This window comes from Gopherus evgoodei, chromosome 7, assembly GCF_007399415.2.
Source record: "Gopherus evgoodei ecotype Sinaloan lineage chromosome 7, rGopEvg1_v1.p, whole genome shotgun sequence".
Classification (NCBI taxonomy): domain Eukaryota; kingdom Metazoa; phylum Chordata; order Testudines; family Testudinidae; genus Gopherus; species Gopherus evgoodei.
The window spans coordinates 24,301,573-24,321,490 of record NC_044328.1 but is presented as its reverse complement, the minus strand read 5'-3'; the positions used below and the strand labels follow the sequence as shown (position 1 = coordinate 24,321,490).

General features: G+C 38.1%; 1 protein-coding gene across 1 annotated transcript; it reads left to right on the top strand.

The window, feature by feature from the left end:
• The first annotated feature begins 1,082 nt into the window (after window positions 1-1,082).
• CLRN3 (clarin 3) lies at window positions 1,083-19,510 on the top strand. The gene is made up of 3 exons (XM_030570087.1): window positions 1,083-1,311; window positions 11,820-11,999; window positions 18,433-19,510. The coding sequence occupies exons 1-3, from the start codon at window positions 1,083-1,085 to the stop codon at window positions 18,705-18,707; spliced, it is 684 nt and encodes a 227-aa protein (XP_030425947.1). The 3' UTR covers window positions 18,708-19,510.
• The last annotated feature ends 408 nt before the right edge of the window (window positions 19,511-19,918 follow it).

The window sequence follows — 19,918 nt, the reverse complement described above, 5'->3', positions numbered from 1 at the left end:
TATTTCAGGTTTTCCTGCGACAACCAGTAATAGGCTCAGAAATTTTATTTGCAAGTAAAAATGTTGTTTCATATGTTGCCTATTTTACAGTAGATGTGGTTGTGCCCCTATTTGTGAATGAAAACTAATGTATTTAGTATCACATATTAGAAAATTAATGTATCTAAGACCTTCTCTCCCCCCACCACACACACACATCCATAGTGAAAAAGTCTTACAGGACATAATGGAGGAAACAAATAGGGTTCTTTAGTTGGAATTCTATTGATATTAATTTTAAAATGTATAGAATTTAAGAGCTATAAATCTCTGCTGTAGAATTCTATAGATTGTTTTAAAATTTAATAGAGAGATTGTTATTCTTTATTAATTTCTGTAGGACTTTTCCATAAGGGACCTTTTTAACTCCAGATAAGGATATTTGGGTTCTCCATAACCTACATAAAAATAAAAGAGAGAAAAAAGGATCTCCTTGTTAATATTTACAATTACAACTCTGGGTCCATCAGGGTGTTAGAAGGCCTTTTGGATATGGACATAGGAGAACTATATTTCAAGATTAGTTACCAGTCTTACCTGCTTCTCCTGTACCAGCTCAGAATGTTTTATGGGTTGAGTACAAATCTTCAAGAAAGTATTAATTTAAGATTTCTATGATCTCTTCATGAGCTAAAATATTTTACAGCCAGTATTTTTTAAGCTCTAGAAGATATCTGAGGAAAATCTGATTTGAAATACTAACTCTTGATTTGGTCTCATTTCACTTGGCAAAGCACAGCCAATAAGAAATCATTTGATGAAGAGACATTGTAATGGCAGATTTCTACTGTCCTTTGTTAGACTAGTATGGTTGTAACTATGGCAACATCTTTTCTCCAGACCAAAGTTCAGTTATTTTACAACTTTGTTACCACTGCTGTTAGTTCAAAGTTTACTGGCATAATTTTTTACCAGTACAAAACTAGGTTTACAATCTCTAACAGCAGAGAACAGTGTCTTCCAGCTTAGAGCTCTCATTAACAAGACTAAAAAAACAAGAAAAGTATAACCTGCAATACAAGAAAACACATCTCTCTGATAAAATGCCATCCAGAAGAAAAACACAGATGTTTGCATCTGCCTGTTTTACTAGCATTTGGTCTTTCGTGATAGTCTGCCTTGTTCTTGCAAACAAAAACTGGGTCTCGAGTAATGTTAACTTTACCGAAGGAAATTCAAGTGCTATTATAACCGTCACATATGGGGTTTTTGAAGGTGTGTGTTCAAAGAAGGTGATTGGTGGCCTTGAAACGCCAGCAAAAAATTTCCAAGGTAATTACTATAGTGAATATAAATGGATACTGTTATGTTGTCTTACCTTGATACATTTCATTTCAGCAGATTCTGTGAAGAGCAGTTCATGTCTTTTATTTGTTTATACTGTTTATACATATAATATTTTTATTGAAGACAAGAGTATTTACATACTAACATTATGGGATTTAGGAGAGTTGTAAAAACAAGAGAACAATAGTACAGCATGTAATAGCAGCAACACATTTGCAAACAGAAAGCCGTTCACATTATCCAGGATCTTGTTAGTTCATAGCTTTGTCTGTGGGAAGTATCAAGGTAAAAGGGAAACAGATGTATTAAAAACAGCAAGTCTAAGTTTGCAAAAGCTTTTAGTCAATAGCAGAAAAGTAGTTACTGCTCATTTTATTATCATTTTTATTACAAATTATTTCAAACCTAAAAGATAATACAGTGTTGCTGATTAGGAATGACATATTGTCTTTGTATTTATTGTGATTTATATAATGATTACCTATCCTAGCCTCTAGGTTTTTTCTTTTTTTCTCCCGATTATTAAGGTGAAATTCATGGTTTGCTGTTTCAAAAAATGTATATAGAAAGTTTGTTACCTGCTCAGCTCTCATTCACAAGATCACACCCTATGTGATTACTGACAGGGAAAAATCTAGAGCACTGGATATATACATAATAAATAGTATCGATAAATAAATACAAAAACTAAAGAGGGAAAAATGCCTGGAACAGGCAATTATGTTTTACATATTGTTTTTACATAAAACACAAAATACATACAGTGTTCTGACCAAAATGCTAAGTTTAAAACAGTAATTTTATTCTAAAACATGATTGTCACAAGTTTTATGTTAAATGTTTTAAATATTTACAGCCTATCAATGCCAATATAAATATTTTAGCAAAATTTGTATAAATTGATTGTCATTTTAGTTAGGTATTGCGGGGGGAAGTATTATTAATGGATAATATTCTCGTGTAGCTTTTTCTTTTAAGGCTCCTTCTTTTTAACCTGTAAATAATGGAGTCAGTCCGTTCAACATATAAACTAGTATTTTTAAAATCTTTTATGTTTTCATGTTACTGTAGCTATCTAATACTAGCAATTCCTTTTTGACTAACATCACACTATGGAATGTACCTGGCAATGAGAGCTTGACATAGACCTTTGATAGTGATGTTGCTCCATGAGACTACCAAAGGGTGCCTTTAAACATTCCACTTTGATAAACTATGATATGAGATTTCCAAAACAACTCAGGGAATTAGAATAAGTTGTGTTTTTCCACCCAGACACATATTAGACTTTACCACATCTAAAAATGTCCAATAGATGTAGAGTTGAACTCTACACTTATATACGAGTCTGATTTTTAAGTATCTTCAGTTCTTCATATTTATTCTCACTAGTAAATGTACCATAGGACAGGAGGAGGACAGGCAAAAAGCAGAAGAGAAAGCAGAAAAAGTGAGAGGTATCAAAAAAGGAGAGAAAGAATTCAGATAGGCTTGGCAGAATTCAATTTTTATATTGTTATAATTTTGTTGGATAATTTGGACGTTTATTTTTAAGAATATTTTCAATTTTTGTCCATTATGTTTTCACAGTTGTGGAAAATTATTGGGAGTGTCGGAGAATTATTTAATTACAGTAGATGTTAAAATTCAAAAAGTTAAAGCTTTATACTGTTTGAACACATATTGTCAATATCATATGTCCAAATATACAAAGTAAATATCCTTAAATCAACCTCTAGCAAGTTCCTAACCAGTATTTTTCTTACTTTGCCTATACATATTTCAGTTATTGGTGGAAATATTTTTTCATCGGTTTATGTATGCTTGGTGAAATTGATGATTACTAAATTTACTGATAAAAATCTGATCCTTCCAAGTCTAGATATAGACAAGAAGAGGGGGAAATGAGAAAAGAGGGAAAAACAATGAAGGATGAAGTTTTACCTAGGGGAACCATGAAGAAAGATGCTATAAATATAAGACAAACAAATATTAGAAAAAATATATTAGAAAAAGCAAAGTGGACATAGTAAAATGGTGCAGCATAAATAAGAGTCATAAATAAGACCTCAGTTAGGTACCAATTCTGCTTAGGCTTACACACTTAACTTTATGCACTGTGAGTAGTTCTGTTGACATCAGTGGAAGCACTCTGCACAAAAGGTAGGCATGTACGTAAGTGTTTGCAAGGATCAGGGCCTTACACTGGATTTTTTATACCAGTGTTACTCCATTGACTTCAAAAATGAGCTATTGTGATGTACTCATTTGAACAAGAGAAGAGAAGCAAGCCACAAAACCTATTAAAGTCAGAGAAGAATGGTTTAAAACAATTAGCAGACAAGATATATATTTTATAGATTATTTTATATATCATACTTTTGACAAAGACCATGATGCCACAAACAAACAAAACTGACCCAGACAGGACCCCATCCTAGGTCTAGGAAATAATGATCAGGATAATTTATTTTTCACACTTAACATATTATTTTCTGAGTTTAGTAAGGAGACTCTACCCATACTCAATGACAACACATTACCAAGACCACAACAGTATGCAACATTGACAAGAGACTTTCTATATGGTGTAACTGCACTGAAGTCACCTTTGGCTGAGTATCTATGAGAACAGCATATTATCAAATTATGAGGATGGCAAAGTTATTTCAATACAAGTTATAAGGATCACATTACAATGAAAAAAAACAATTGAGTGTTAGTAGTAGAATATCTTAAAAATTTAATAAATGAAAATAGTGACATCGTTTGGTATCATTTGTTTAAAACAATTTCAGTTAGAACAAAGGTTTTGGGGACAGATCAGCCCTATATTTATCTAGTTAAAATATTATTTTAATTTCAAATTTTTTTAATAAAAAAGTTGTTTACATTTGACTGTATCCCTCTCACACTGACTGACGTAGGTCCTCATCCTAGCTCCATGCGGATGGACCTTTGTTGACTTCAGTGGGACTCCATGTGAGCACAGGAGTCTACCCATACAGAGCTCACTGCAGAATCAGGGCCTTAGATTGGAAGCAGTTCAGGGTGTGCACCTCATCTTTGTGTTTTTACAGGAGCTAGCACAATGGAGCCTCAGTTCTGATGATGGCATCTGGATGCTATTATAAAATGAAAATCAGTCACAGAATTCTTGTATGGGTAGGGCAAGTAGGATTTGACCCTTCACTTGAGAGAGAGAGAGAGATTTGCAACCCTGTTTTGTTCTTCTCTAATTAAAGTAGAAGTGAGATTTAAAATACGACATTACTAAAGGATTAGCTTACCACAATAGTTATTCATATTTATTGAAAAATAAGAATGCCTGAGATATTTAAATTTGAGAAGACCCAGAGTTTATTCGGGCCATGAAAGCTACTTTAAGTGAGATTTTTATTATATAGATGAAGATATGTTTCAAGACTAATCTAAATATAATTTTATTTCAATTAAAAATTCCCTCAAATAAATTCCTCTAGGAATAAAGTCAGTATAGAGTGCACTTGTTGTAAAGTAATTCTTAGGGTCTGTAGTGTATATTATTATTTATTTGTTAAAGTTTATTGTATACAATTCTACAAATTTTCAAACATACATACACTTCTGTGAAAGATTAACTTCATCTGTTAAAATGATTATCAAAAAAGTTAGGCCACAAAAGTCAGAACATTCCATTCCAGTACAGTGTCCTCCATCCAAGGGCCTTGAGGAGTAGTCATATCCTTAGGCTAATGGAATAGCAGATGATGAAGAGAGTTCTTTTGCCATTTTAGCAAAGGCTGCATTCCATGCCCCCCTCCCCATCAGTGAAAAGGAAGAGGCTCTTAAAAGGCCACATTTATGTGAGAAAATAGACTTGACAGTACAAGTAATGCACCTTTTGTTGAAAAAAAAAAAAAGGTAACCTCAAGAGCAGTGATATCTTTTATTGAACTAACTTCTCTTGGTGGAAGGGATGAGTTTTTGAGCTTGAGAAAGCTCTTCTTCAGGTCTGGGGAAGCTAACCAGAGTGTCTGAGCTAAATACAAGTTGGGACAGATGGTTAAGCATAAGGGTCTCCACGTGCTATAGGAAACTACTTAAAATGAAGTGAGCAATTAAGGCTTAGTAGGCAGTCAAGGGTGTTACAAATTGTAATAAGCCATAAAACCATTGTCTATATTAAGTCCATGGTCTTTAGCATCTAGCAGAGTTATGAATTTCAGTTCCCAAGCTCATTTCTTGAAGGTGTTGTGCGGTTTCCTTTGAGAATGAGGACTGAGGGTTACATATGGAGTGATCACTTTGTTCATGCATGGGTGATTTTTTTTTGGTATTATTTTTCTGTTAGTTCATTTGAGAGTATAACAATTGTCTGGTTTCACCCACACCACATAGGTGTCGGTGCATTTGGTGCACTGGATAAGATACACCATGTGTGATAGGCATGTGTAGAACCCATGGATTTTGAAAGGTGTGTTGCAGGGGGAGGGAGAAGAATACTGGTGATTATAGAAGTGGAGATATATCTGCAAGTTTTGCATGTGTTGTTCTGGTAAGATCTGGTGCCGCTTTGAGGTCTATGGAGAGATTTCTTCTAATGATAAAGAGCTTGGGGAGATTGTGGTGGTGTTTGAAGACAAGAAGAGATGGTTTGGGAAAGATTTTCTTTCAAGATGTGGTCCCCATCAAGTATGGATTGTAATTGCTTGATTATATCTCATATTGGTTCCAGTGTAGGATGGCAGGTGAAGTTGTGGTGAAAATCCATGAGGGAAGCTAGGTTGTCTGTCCAGAGGAAAAAAATATCATTAATGTATCTCAGTGTAACGCCAGCCTCCTGGCTCCTCCACAAAACTCAGTCGGAGACCACTCAAAGTGTATGCACCAGTGCTCTTTCATTTTTGTGCCAGTTCTCACCACCTGCTATATACACTGTCTTCAGGCCAACACCCTGGGGGACTGCTAGCTTCCCCAGCTAGCAGGGATCTAGAGCCACATGCTCCTCCCCTTCCTGTGTCCCCCCCCTTGCCAGCTTTATATGGCTGGCTAGCTGATTAGGCCCACAGCCCCAGCTAATCTCCTTAATTGGAGAGGGGCTAACAGGGAGCTGGCCAGCCTCTCCTGGCCAGCACCCTGTTACACTCAGGTATATAGTTGATTTCATAGTATATTTTTTCAGAAATTCTTCCTCAAGAGGATCCAGGAAGAGACATTGGCATATTGAGGAGCCATCCTACTATCCAGGACTGTTCCTATGGTTTGGACAAAGTATGTATTGTTAAATGTGAAGTTGTTATAGGTGAAGATGAAATGGATGAGTTTGACAATGTGTTTGCGGTGGATTTCTGAATGTTGTAAATTGTCTTGTAGGTATTTGAGGCAGGCAGTGATTCCATCATGGTGCGGGATGTTGGTATATAAGAAGGTGACATCCATGGAGGCAAGGGTGGAGTTCTGGGGGAGGTTGTTAATGTTGCAGAGTTTCTGGAGAAAGTCAGTACTATCTCAAAGGAGGCTGGTTCTTTGGGTGATGAGTGGTTTGAGGATGAAGGAAGGTAACCAATGTGCAAACTAGTGCACATTGGAAAATTTTATCCCAATTATGTGTACAAAACAATGAGGTCTAAATTAGTTATTACCACCCAAAAAAGAGATCTTGGAGTCATTGTGGATAGTACTCTGAAAACATCTGCTCAATATACAGCCGTAGTCAAAAAAGCTAACAAAATGTTAGGAACCACTAGGAAGGGGGTAGATAATAAGACAAAAAAGATTATAAAGCCACTATGTAAATCCATCAGGAATACTGAATGCAGTGCTGGTCACTCCATCTGAAAAAAGATACATTAGAAATGTACAAGTTACAGAGAAGGGTGACAAAATTGATTAAGGGTATAGAACAGCTTCCGTATGAGGAGAGATTAAAAAGACAGACTATTCAGCGTGGAAAAGATAAGACAGAGGGTGGGGGGAGATATGATAGAAGTCTATGAAATCATGAATGGTGCAGAGACAGTGAATAAGGAAGTGTTATTGACCCCTTCATATAACACAAGAACCAGGGGTCACCCAATGAAATCAACAGGCAGTAGATTTAAACAAACAAAAGGAAGTACTTCTTCACACAATGAACAGTCAACCTGTGGAACTCATTGCCAGGGGATGTTGTGAAGGCCAAAATTATAAATGGATCTAAAAAAGTCTTAGTAAATTCATGGAGAATAACTCTATCAATGGCTTTTAGCCAAAATGGTCAGGGGTGCAACCCCATGCTCTGGGTGTCCCTAGATCTCTGACTGCCAGTTGCTGGGACTGAACAACAAGAGATGGATCACTTGATGATTGTCCTATTCTGTTCATTCCCTTTGAAGTATCTGCCATCAGCCACTGTTGCTATATGGGCATTTGGTCTGACCCTGTATGGCAATTCTTATGTTCTCGTGATTTCTAGGAGTCCTGATACTCCTTTGGTAAGAGTGGTGTAGCCAGATGTGATGTGTCTGCCTTGGTTCCCTTATCTGTGTATCTTGGGAAGCATGTAGAAGTTCCCTGGGATGAGTCCAGGAGGATGAGGTTGTAGACTTTTTCTTGGAGTTGTTTGGGGAAAGATTTGATGGTATCTTTAAATTCCTGTGTGGGATTTTCTTTGAATTCTTTATAATAGGTGGTGTCAGAGAGTTGTCAGTTAGCCTCATTGATGTAATCACCATGATTAAGGACTGCAATGGCTCCCCCTTTTCCTGATGGTTTGAGCACTATCTGGTTGGTTGGATTTTGGGGACTGTAGAGAGATTCTGGTGGATGAAATATTTGTTGGCAGTTTCACTGTTGATTTTTTTTCCTGAAGCAATTGGGGTAATAAGTCATTGTGTGGTTTTGTCCACTGGGAGGTATCCAGTCAGACTATTCTTTTTTCTTATGACTGTAGTTGGAGATGTGGTTCGTGTCACCTCTGTTGTGAAAGAATTCCTTGAGGAAGAGTCGGCAGAAGAATTCTTCTGGTTCTCCATATGCTCAAATTCTGTGGTGGGGCAGAAGTTCAGTCCCTTGGAGAACACAGATACTTCACTTTCGATAGCTTGATGATCTTGGGTGTCATGTAGTGTCCATATGCTGGCCCTGGTGTCATGGTTTTCCTAGAGGTAGTAGTCTGCTGGTTGAGGGGTTGTAGTTGCTTCCACTTTTTGTCTGTGTGTTGAATGATAGTCATCAGGGGTTTTATTTGATAGCTTTTGGTTTCCTCCATGATCTCTAGGTAGGTTTACTGATTTTTTTCCTTCCAGGGTGTGGGAGCATGCAATGATTGCTTGCTTGAGATGGCACCCTTGTGGCGTATATAAGGTGCAGGAGATGGTTCCTCAGTTTTTCTAAGGTCCTTTTGCAAAGCAGGTCAGCATACTTGGGGAAACAGATCTTGTTCAGCTTGACTTCCTTCTTCTTCATATTGTGAAGTTTTTATTTTAAATGGCAGAATTTGATATCTTCCATAGTTGTTTGCATTGTTGTTGTAGCTGAATTTGCATGGTTGTTGTGTTGAATTTCCAGCAACCGTTTAAAATCTTTCCAAGCAAAGATTCCAACAACTTCAATGTGTCATTCATTTTATTATGTGTGTCTTTATATTATGAGACTAGCAATTTGCTTCACAGCAATTTAAAAACTAAAAGGATTTTAAAATGCACAAACTATTTGTCGTCATTTAGCTACCAGATAAAAGTGGAAATATGTCTAGCTTCAGAATCCTGAAAGATTGTATTTTTTCAGCGTATAAAAAGGATGGTAATACAAAGGTACACAAAGAAAATGTAAAGGGAGAGGTATGCTTTTTCTTTGAAAAGTTTTATAAAACATCTGTTAGGAAGGGTTATGAACATACTTTTAAATATACAGCACATCCTCTCACTAATAGCAAGCATCTCATGCACTATGGATCTCTATGACATATTCTGCGCTGGTTTCTCTTGTGGAACTCCCATTGATCTCCATGCATGGCGTATGTGAGGAATGGAATGGGAAACATGCTGTAAAGATCTGCAACGTGAATTAGAAAGGAGAATTTTGCCCTTGTAAGACTGTTCTTGGGATCTAAGGAATTTGCTGGCAACAGCACTGTGATTGTTTTTAAAAAGTTAGTTAATTAGTAGCCTTACAAACAGACTAACAAAGACCTTTACAATGACAAACCTCCCAATTTATTTATTTACTCCACTGAAAGATATATTGGATTTTCTGTTTTACATTTTGGCAGTTAACAGTACAGAACACAAAAAACTTGACCAAGGTAACAGCAGCCTACTAACAAGCTGCTAATGATTTATATTGGGTAATTCAAGTACTTTATACTTTCATGAGCTGGCAGAATGATCTGGCAAAAATTCAGAAGCTGTTAGTCACCTCAGAACATTTGTGTATCTACCAAGGTATAAGCAGAGTTTGTGTTTTGATTATTTACCTATGGTGGGGACATCGGAACAGTTCTATTCAGCTAATACTAGGTGGGAAGTGTTTTGTCAATGGCTTGGCTTGTTTTCAGTCTGAAAGCAAACTTGGGCCATTTTTAGGGCCATTTATTTTGCGAAGAAGTTGCAGGGTGGGGCGTACATACATGCCAGCCTTGAACTAACTTTACTAAGAAACTGGAAGTGACATAATTGGAGGAACTTTTATTATTTTTCCAATATCCTACAAAAACTCTTGACAAGCACTTGAAAAGTAGTGTTGCTAGAACTGATTTAATTGATCATCAGTTTTCATGCAGACAGATATTCTGTGATGCCTCATAAGGATGTATCACGTTGGGTTAGATTATATTGTACTGTACTTTTTAAAAAGTTATAATATATAATATACATTTTTAAATGAATGTAGAACTTGTGAAAGGTGTCAAACTGATAGCATTGGAGATTGAAGACACCAAGGGCAGTTGCCTAAACTTGTTCCCTCTGAAGTCAATGAGAGTTTGAGCATTTAATGGGGTCTTAGAGCCAATACAGTCTTAATATAGTCCAAAACTTGACCTATCCTGTGGTAACAATAAAATAAGCAAATAGATGTAGGAAAGGCCAGGTAAGCTTGTGGGGGCAAATATCCACAGCCTTCGTGTGTGGAGTGTTTTGCACTGTAAATGCACAGAGGGTTTCATTTAAATGTAGATTCATACTGATTATTTTCAATAAAATCTGCTTTTGCAGATTACTTTTGCTGGTTCCAGCTGTGAAGTACGGGATTTTATTCTAGCCTCCAACAAAATATTACAAACACTAGAAAGACAACTTATAACATATTACCTAAAAACCTTTTTTTAAAAAAAAATCCTATGCTGGATGGGACATGCTAATTAGTGTGTATAAATACACTGCACCAGTATGCAGATGTATTGTATCTGCTAACTTGGGATTGCAATTTACCTGAATAAGATCAATTGCTCGTGGTCAGGGAGTAGAGTGGTCCAGACATACAAAAAGACTCTCTCATGATTAGTTAAACTTGAGCGAACAGGTTAAAGTAAGGTTGGCAGAGAAGAATGAAGTGATCTTATCTGATACAGACCCAGACTTGTTTTGTGAAATAGACAAATATTAGTAATAAAACTATATGCATAATGAGGTCATAATAAAGCTGAGGTAGCACTTGCTTCACTTCAGCTCTGTGAAATGTCCACCTCCTGAGTCTTTTCCTATTTATTTCAAGCAGAATTACTTACATTTGTATACAGTTTACATAATAGGGTCTCATCTGCTGTTACATAGAACAAAGTTTCCAAAAATTGACTTATGGTATCAAGTATCCTCATATCCCGAGAGTAACATGTAAAACAGGAGACATCAGTTTCCTTTCCTGTTTATTTTCAATAATCTATTTTAAAAGAAACACAGTGGAGGCCTGATTACTGTTATGATTTCTCTAGTTATAGACAGTAAACTCAATACTTTACAATAATGTGTTGTATCCCAAGAAGGGGTAGAAATGAGTTTTTTCTGTGCATGCTGATTGGCACAGTTCCTGTTCGAATGATTGTTCTAATATGGCTCTAGTTTTGTTGTTATACTAATTATGTGTAAAGGCACCTAGAGCCTTGTATAAGTGTCTTTTTAATATTATTTAAATCAAAATAAGTAAATAAATAAAATATTCAGGTACAACGTTACCCTATTCTCAATATAGACCTACTGTGACTGCACCTGGAATAATGTGTTCAGATCTAAGCATCTTATTACCAGAACGATATTGACAAATTAGAAGCATTTTATGGAAGGGAGAAAAATAATAGACACAGCAGTCTACACATATAAAGTAATAATGAAGGCCCAGATCCTCAAATGTATCAAGGCCCAACTGCCCAAGCTCAAAGCCCAGCTGTGTCCCAGGTTTCCATTCACAAACAGATCTTTGGGACTTGGGTGGCTATAAGTATACGCTCACAATCAGTTTTGTATTTTGAGCAAAACTTGACTTTTATTAATAGCAAGCACTGGATCTGATATTAACGCTGAGCTATCATATTTCAGTGACAGCGAAGCTGGAAAAGACAGAAATGAAAAGTTTGAACATTGTGATTATCTTGCTCCTGGTTCTCAGTTTGCTTAGCTCTCTTATGAGTTGTGGATTTACATGCTCCAACACCATAACTAATCCCTACCAGACATTTTTGGGACCCATTGGAGTCTATACATGGAATTCCCTGAGTGGTAAGTATGTATTGCATGCTATTCTATTTAGGTAGCTAGATAAAGAAATTATACAGTACATGCAGAGAGAGTGCCTGATTGTCATGTACACTAAGGCCCATTAACACCACTCTGGCAAAGCAAAGAGGGGTGTGTGTGTAAGTGAGAGAGAGAATGTGCGTGCATGCATCCATTATAGGACTTGATTCTCATTTACACATGCATGCATATACACCAACCCATTTCTAAATGATTATATACATAGAACAAATATATATAAAGGGTAGACTTCTAATCTCTAGCAAGGGCTATGGCACTTATCAGGAGTGACAGCAAGTCAGCATTATCTTCTCACTATTAAGATGTAAGGACTGCATGTCTATGAATTTAATGGTTATGGAAGGACTATGAAAATATCACAGACCAGCAACATTTGAAAGAATTTTATTTTATTCACGTTTTATGCCATTCCTGTGACCATGGAATCTGAACACCTTGTTCCTTCAGACAGCAATTAAATTGTAATGGTTATTTTAAATGAATCCATCATTCAGTAAGTTCCTGGGTGCATTGATTGCAATAATAAAAATGAAAAAACAGAGGTAGCCACTTACAACATAATTTAATGCAATTAAATGCATGCACATCACAGCAGAGGTCTGAAGCTGACCCTTCTCGAACTACTGAAATCAAGGCAGACATGCAGGAAAATGCAGATATTGGAAGTGACTAAGGACTAAATTTGTGAACGTATTTGGGCACCTATGTGCTTTTGAAAATCCCACTAAGTACCTATCTACATCTTTATGCACCTAGATACCTTTTAAAAATCTGGACCCTTGTGTCCAGTTCAGTGTGTGCTGAGTGTCGTTAATTTCACTCATGTCTGAGAAAAGTCATAACTCAAACATATAAGCGAAATAGCTAAATGTGACAGGAAGTATCAGACTTGCTGTGGGCCTTATGGTCCTAATACACCCTGTCTCAAGAAATGGGAAGCTGTGAGGAGAAAAGCAACAAAAATGGATCCTCCAAACTTGCCTAAGGGGTCATTAAGAAACCACAGAGACCTGGTCCTTGAATGGCTAGAGGGGGTAGCAACAGTTAGTTAGGGCCCTGCTGGTTCAGATACAAAGAAGCTGCCTGGCCTTAGCAGTTTAGCTGTGACCAACGGAGTGAAGAAGGGTGCCCCTCGCTGGCCAAAAGAGTCTGACATTCAGACAGTGCTTATGGGTCGCTGAGCTTATACAGCTGGGATTGCAGAGAGAAAAGGACCTGAGGAAGATAGCCCTGAGATATGGCTGGAGATATAAGGGCCCAGTAGGAAGAGGCTCAGGGAAATAGCAGCAAAGGATTGAAGTAACCAGTACATGACTGCTGTGTATATGGTGCCTGGGTTGGGACTTGGAGTAGTGGGTGGGCTGGATTCCCCTACCAGCCAGAAGTAAAGTGGTGTAACCTTAAGAAGGGGACAGGGCTTATTTACAAGTCTGAACACAGGGCTGAATTTAAAAGGGCTCAGAGCTGGGGCTGAAGACCCTAGTGATGGCAGAGAGATTATTTATTAGACTATTTAACACTTTGGAATGGGTTCATTTGTACTTTGTGACTTGGCTGGAGTGCCAAGCCATTGAAGATCCAACAAGGTTGGCTGGCAGCCTGCAAAGGCATCCGGGGCAAGAAAAGGACCAGTTGGAGGCACTCCAGAGGTGACTGCCCCTGTACACTAAAATTTAAAATCAAAAGAATGAAATGGGGAACTTAAGATGGTGGAAATGTTGTGGTAGAACATGTTTCCTTCACTATGAGAAAAATGCTTTCACAAATCAAAATAAACTAAAACTATATAAAATATTTCCTAAGCTGAAAAATAAGCAGAGACAGGGCTGGCTCCAGGGGTTTTGCCGCCCCAAGCAGCAAAAAAAAAAAAAAAAGAACAAAAAGCCACGATCGCGATCTGCGGCAATTCAGCGGGAGGGTCTTCGCTCCGAGCGGGAGTGAGGGACCCACCACCGAATATTTGAAAGCGCCGCCCCGCTCTGGAGTGGTTGCCCAAAGCACCTGCTTGATAAGCTGGTGCCTGGAGTCGGCCCTGAGCAGAGACTCCATGAGATGGTAAACATCTGAACTCAAAGAATCCCTAGAGGCATAACCCTTCATTCACTTGTTAGGGTTGCCTCTGGCTTCCTTAAATGTACATTGGTACTCTTCTGATCTTGCAGCTGTAATACGAGTGAGTGTGTAGGTTAATAGGGTTCTGCTTCCCCTAAAAGTAGATTCTGGACTTGGCGAATTTCTTGAAAAAAATATCTGTTTATAGAGTATCTTCCATTAGGCAGCTCATCCTTCAAAATAATTTCATGTCATTTTGGATGCCTTTGTTCTTGGTTTACCTCCAGATAGCCTTTTGAACCAGTGTAGGCTGGAATGGAATATTTCAAAAGCACTACAGATTTGGGGCCAAATCCTCAATTGGTGTTAGACAGCATAACTCCATTGAAGTCAATGGAGTGCCACTAATTTAAATTTGCTGAGGATCTGACATTTTAAATGTAGTCATATTCAGGATAGAACATAATATGAAGGTTCCTTGAAGGTTCTTAATTTTCATATTAATTACCCCTAGTTCCAAAAACCCACTCTCAGGAAAAAAATAAAAAAACACAACCTATCTTAAGGGAGCTTCAGCCCATTGTTTATGCACATGCGAGCATGTAGGGCCAGCCAGAGCAAGTTTAGCAAGGTCAGAGGAGATAGAAATGCAGAAGTAGTAATTAGGAAAGTGCTCATTTTCAAGGACAAAATGTTATATTTTATATTTATGTTATAAGGTCGTAGTGCAGTTTTTAAACTAAGGGCTGGAGGAAAGCTGACAGGTGCGGAGAAGCACATGGTTCGGACATCCTTAGGGGAAGATCTATTAATAGAGAATCTCTATGTCCTAGTGAGGAGGAGAGGATGGAAAATGATAAAATACAGGCAACGTCCAGTCAGAAACAGTCAAATAAAGAGTCCCATTCAGTTACATTGTATTATGGCAGACAGCTTAAAGGAGACAAGCTTTTAACGTGCTCATATACCAATGCTAGAAGTCTAAATAATAAAATGGATGAACTAGAATGCCTCGTATTAAATGAGGATATTGATATAATAGGCATCACAGAAACTTGGTGGAATGAGGATAATCAATGGGATACAGTAATACCAGGATACAAAATATATCAGAAGGACAGAACAGGTCATGCTGGTGGGGGAGTGGCATTATATGCAAAAGAAAGCATAGAATCAAATGAAGTAAAAATTGTATATGAATCAAACTATACCATAGAATCTTTATGGATAGAAATTCCATGCTCTAATAAGAAGAATATAGTGGTAGGGATATGTTACCAACCACCTGACCAGGATGGCGATAGTGACTGTGAAATACTCAGGGAGATTAGAGAGGCTATTAAAATAAAAACCTCAATAATAAAAATAATGGGGGATTTCAATTATCCCCATATTGAGTGGGTACATGTCACCTCAAGACGGGATGCAGAGATGAAGTTTCTTGACACCTTAAATGCCTGCTTCTTGGAGCAGCTGGTTCTGGAACTCACCAGAGGAGATCTAGTCCTAAGTGGAGCACAGGATCTGGTCCAAGAGATGAATATAGCTGGACTGCTTGGTAATAATGACCAGAATATAATTAAATATAATATTCCTGTGGCAGGAAAACATCACAGCGGCCCAATACTGTAGCATTTAATGTCAGAGATGGGAAATACACAAAAATGAGAAGGTTAGTTAAACAGAAATTAAAAGGTACAGTGCGAAAAGTGAAATCTCTGCAAGCTGCATGGAAAATTTTTAAGAACACCATAATAGAGGCTCAACTTAAACATATACCCCAAATTAAAAAAAACATAGTAAGAGAATCAAAAAAGAGCCACTCTGGCTAAACAACGAAGTAGAAGAAGTAGTGAGAGGCAAAAAGGCATCCTTTAAAAAGTGGAAGTTAAATCCTAGTGAGGAAAATAGAAAGGAGCATACACACTGGCAAATGAAGTGTAAAAATACAATTAGGAAGGCTAAAAAAGAATTTGAGGAACAGTTAGCCAAAGACTCAAAAAGTAATAGCAAATTTTTTTTAAGTACATCAGAAACAGGAAGCCTGCTAATCAACCAGTGAGGCCACTGGATGATCGAGTTGCTATAGGAGCACTCAGGTACGATAAGGCCATTGCGGCAAAACTAATTGAATTTTTTGCATCAGTCTTCATGGCTGAGGATGTGAGGGAGATTCCCAGAGCTGAGCCATTCCTTTTAGGTGGCAGATCTGAGAAACTGTCCCAGATTGAGGTGTCATTAGAGGAAGTTTTGGAACAAACTGATAAATTAAACAGCAATAAGTCACCAGGACCAGATAGTATTCACCCAAGAGTTCTGAAGGAACTCAAATGTGAAATTGCGGAACTACTAACTATAGTCTGTAACCTATCATTTAAATCAGCTTCTGTACCAGATGACTTGAGGATAGCTAATGTGATGCCAATTTTTAAAAAGGGCCAGAGGTGATCCTGGCAATTACAGGCCTGTAAGCCTGACTTCAGTACTGGGCAAACTGGTTGAAACTATAATAAAGAACAATATTGTCAGACATATAGACGAATATAATTTGTTGAGGAAGTGTCAATGTGGTTTTCGTAAAGGGAAATTATGCCTTGCCAATCTACTAGAATTCTTTGAGGGAGTCAATAAGCATGGGGACAAGGGGGATCCAGTGGATATGTGTACTTAGATTTTCAGAAAGGTTTTGACAAAGTCCCTCACCAAAGTAAACTGCCATGGGATAAGAGGGAAGGTCATCTCATGGATTGGTAACTGGTTAAAAGATAGGAAACAAAGGGTAGGTATAAATGGTCAGTTTTCAGAATGGAGAGCGATAAATAGTGGTGTCCCCTGGGGGTCTGTTCTGGGACCAGTCCTATTAAACATATTCATAAATGATCTGGAAAAAGGGATAAACAGTGAGGTGGCAAAATTTGCAGAGGATACAAAAATACTAAAGATAGTTAAGACCCAGGCAGTCTGCAAAGAGCTACAAAAGGATCTCTCAAAACTGAGTGACTGGGCAACAAAATGGCAGATGAATCTTAATGTTGATAAATGCAAAGTAATGCACATTGGAAAGCATAATCCCAACTATACATATAACATGATGGGATCTAAATTAGCTGTTACCACTCAAGAAAGAGATCTTGGAGTCATTGTGGATAGTTCTCTGAAAACATCCACTCAATGTGCAGCGGCAGTCAAAAAAGCAAACAGAATGCTGGGAATAATTAAGAAAGGGATAGATAATAGGACAGAAAATATCATGTTGCCTCTATATAAATCCATAGTACACCCACATCTTGAATACTGTGTGCAAATGTGGTTGCCCCATCTCAAAAAAGATATATTGGAATTGGAAAAGGTTTTGAAAAGGGCAACAAAAATTATTAGGGGTATGGAATGGCTTCTGTATGAGGAGAGATTAATCAGACTGGAACTTTTCATCTTGGAAAAGAGATGGCTAAGGGGAGATATGAGTTCTATAAAATCATGACTGGTGTAGAGAAAATAGATAAGGAAGTGTTGTTTACTACTTCTCATAAAACATAAACTAGGGGTCACCAAATGAAATTAATAGGCAGCAAATAAATAATTAAAACAAATAAAAGGAAGTATTTCTTCACACAACGCACAGTCAACCTGTGGAACTCCTTGCCAGAGGATGTTGCGAAAGCCAAGACCATAAGAGGGTTCAAAAAAGAACTAGATAAATTCATGGAGGATAGGTCCATCAATGTCTATTTGCCAGAAGCTGGGAATGAGTGACAGGGGATGGATCACTTGATGATTAGCTGTTCTGTTCATTCCCTCTGGGGCACCTGGTACTGGCCACTGTCAGAAGACAGGACAGTGGGTTAGATGGACCTTTGGTCTGACCGAGTAGGGCCATTCTTATGTTTTTATATACTTCAATTGACAGTTCAGCTTTGGTAAGATCTCTATTATGTATAACATGCAAATACCTATTGGTGTCAATAGGATTCCTGTATATGGGTCAAGTGGAGAATATACTATGCACACCTCTGCTGTGCATCCAACAGCACAACTTTCCCCTTAGATGGCTTTACTCCAACTGAAGTCAAGGGGAATCCTTCCATTGGCTTTAATAGGAGTTGAGTTGGACTCAGAGGTAGGTACACAAAACATTGCACACCAGTTGTCAGCTAGGGTACAGTAAATTCTTTAAATAGCTTCCCAGAATATTTTATTTATAGGGAACTCCAGATTTTTCTTCCAATTGGTTGAAATGCCTAGAATGAAATAGATATTAGAACTGTTATATTTGCATAAGTGTACTCATATAATATCACTAATATCACAATGCTATTTGTAACATTGTATTCCTATTTTCTAGGCATCTTCGTTCTTCTAACCATGATATTGTTTACAGCGAACGTAGAGGCAAACAAACTGTCTGTAGAGTTGGCTTTAAACTGTGTGTTTTCTTCAAGTCAATATAAAAACTCCAGAAACAATTATGAATATTCATACTGGCTCATGCTTCTTATCATTCTTTTGAATGTTGCAACAATCATCATCATCATCTTCTATCACCGTGCAAGGTATTCCAAAAAGAAGGAACAAGAGAGACCCATTGAAAATGCACCAAAAGATGGTATTTTATTTTAATGAAACCAGTTGTTTCATTTAAAGGTGATGTGGAAGAAAATGGCACATTAATGTGGCCAATCATGACTGATAATTTAAACTCTGAATGTATATTGTTGTTCCCTTCAGTCGTTCATTGTGCTGTATGCCCATCTTTAGTACTGATTGAATTCATCTTCATCATTTTAGATCTGTATTGCCATATCAAATTATTTATTGATAAGGGCATTCATTAAATGAAGTTGTATAATTATCCCAACATGCACCATTTGTCTGATGGCCCTTTAAGAATGAGCTTTGCATAGCTCACCTTCCTGTCTCCTCCCTGGAGGAGTCCGTATGTGAAGGTAAGATACGGCACAGTAAAGACTAGGACCTCTCAATGGACAGAACACAATCCAGAATTGAGTTTTGAGGGGATCCCCACTGCACTGCTACTGGCTGAGTGGGCAGCACCAAAGTGTAATGGGCAGTAGGACACAGATTTGAAAAGTGAATGCAAGGAAACATTCCATTTTCCTGCCGCTGCTCCTTCAGTCCTACCCCATTCTGCACCCAAGCAAATCCTATTGCAGCCCTTCTCTCCCCATCTATGCATCATTCAGCATAGCCAGTTTCCACCTCTTGCAGTCTGGCTTTTCTTGGCTGCAGAATGGCCCACTAGGGGCTGTTTAACTTGCAGTGAGGGCTGAATCAGCCCCAGGATCAGGGTGGCCTGAAGCAGGGGTCGTCAACCTTTCAGAAGTGGTATGCTGAGTCTTCATTTATTAACTTTAATGTAATGTTTCACCTGTCGGTAATAAATTTTAATGTTTTTTAGAAGGTCTCTCTCCAGAAGTCTATATAACTAAACTAGTGTTGTATTCTAAAATAAACAAGGTTTTCAAAATGTTTAAGAAGCTTCATTTAAAATTAAATTAAAATGTTACTCTTATGCCACCGGCTCACTCAGCCTGCTGCTGGTCTGGGGTTCTGTTCACCTAGGCCGGCAGAGGGCTTAGCAGGGCCTGCGGCTGGGACCCCGGCTGGCAAGGGTCAGACAGCCAGAACCCCAGACTGGCAGCGGGCTGTGCAGGGCTGGCGGCCGGGACCCCAGACCAGCAGCAGGCTGTGCGGGGATGGCAGCTGGGACCCTACACCGGCAGTGGGCAGAGCGGCTCAGCTCACTGCCGCTCAGAGGTTCCATCCACCGGCTCCTGCCAGCCAGGATCCCAGCTGCTGGACCCACTCAG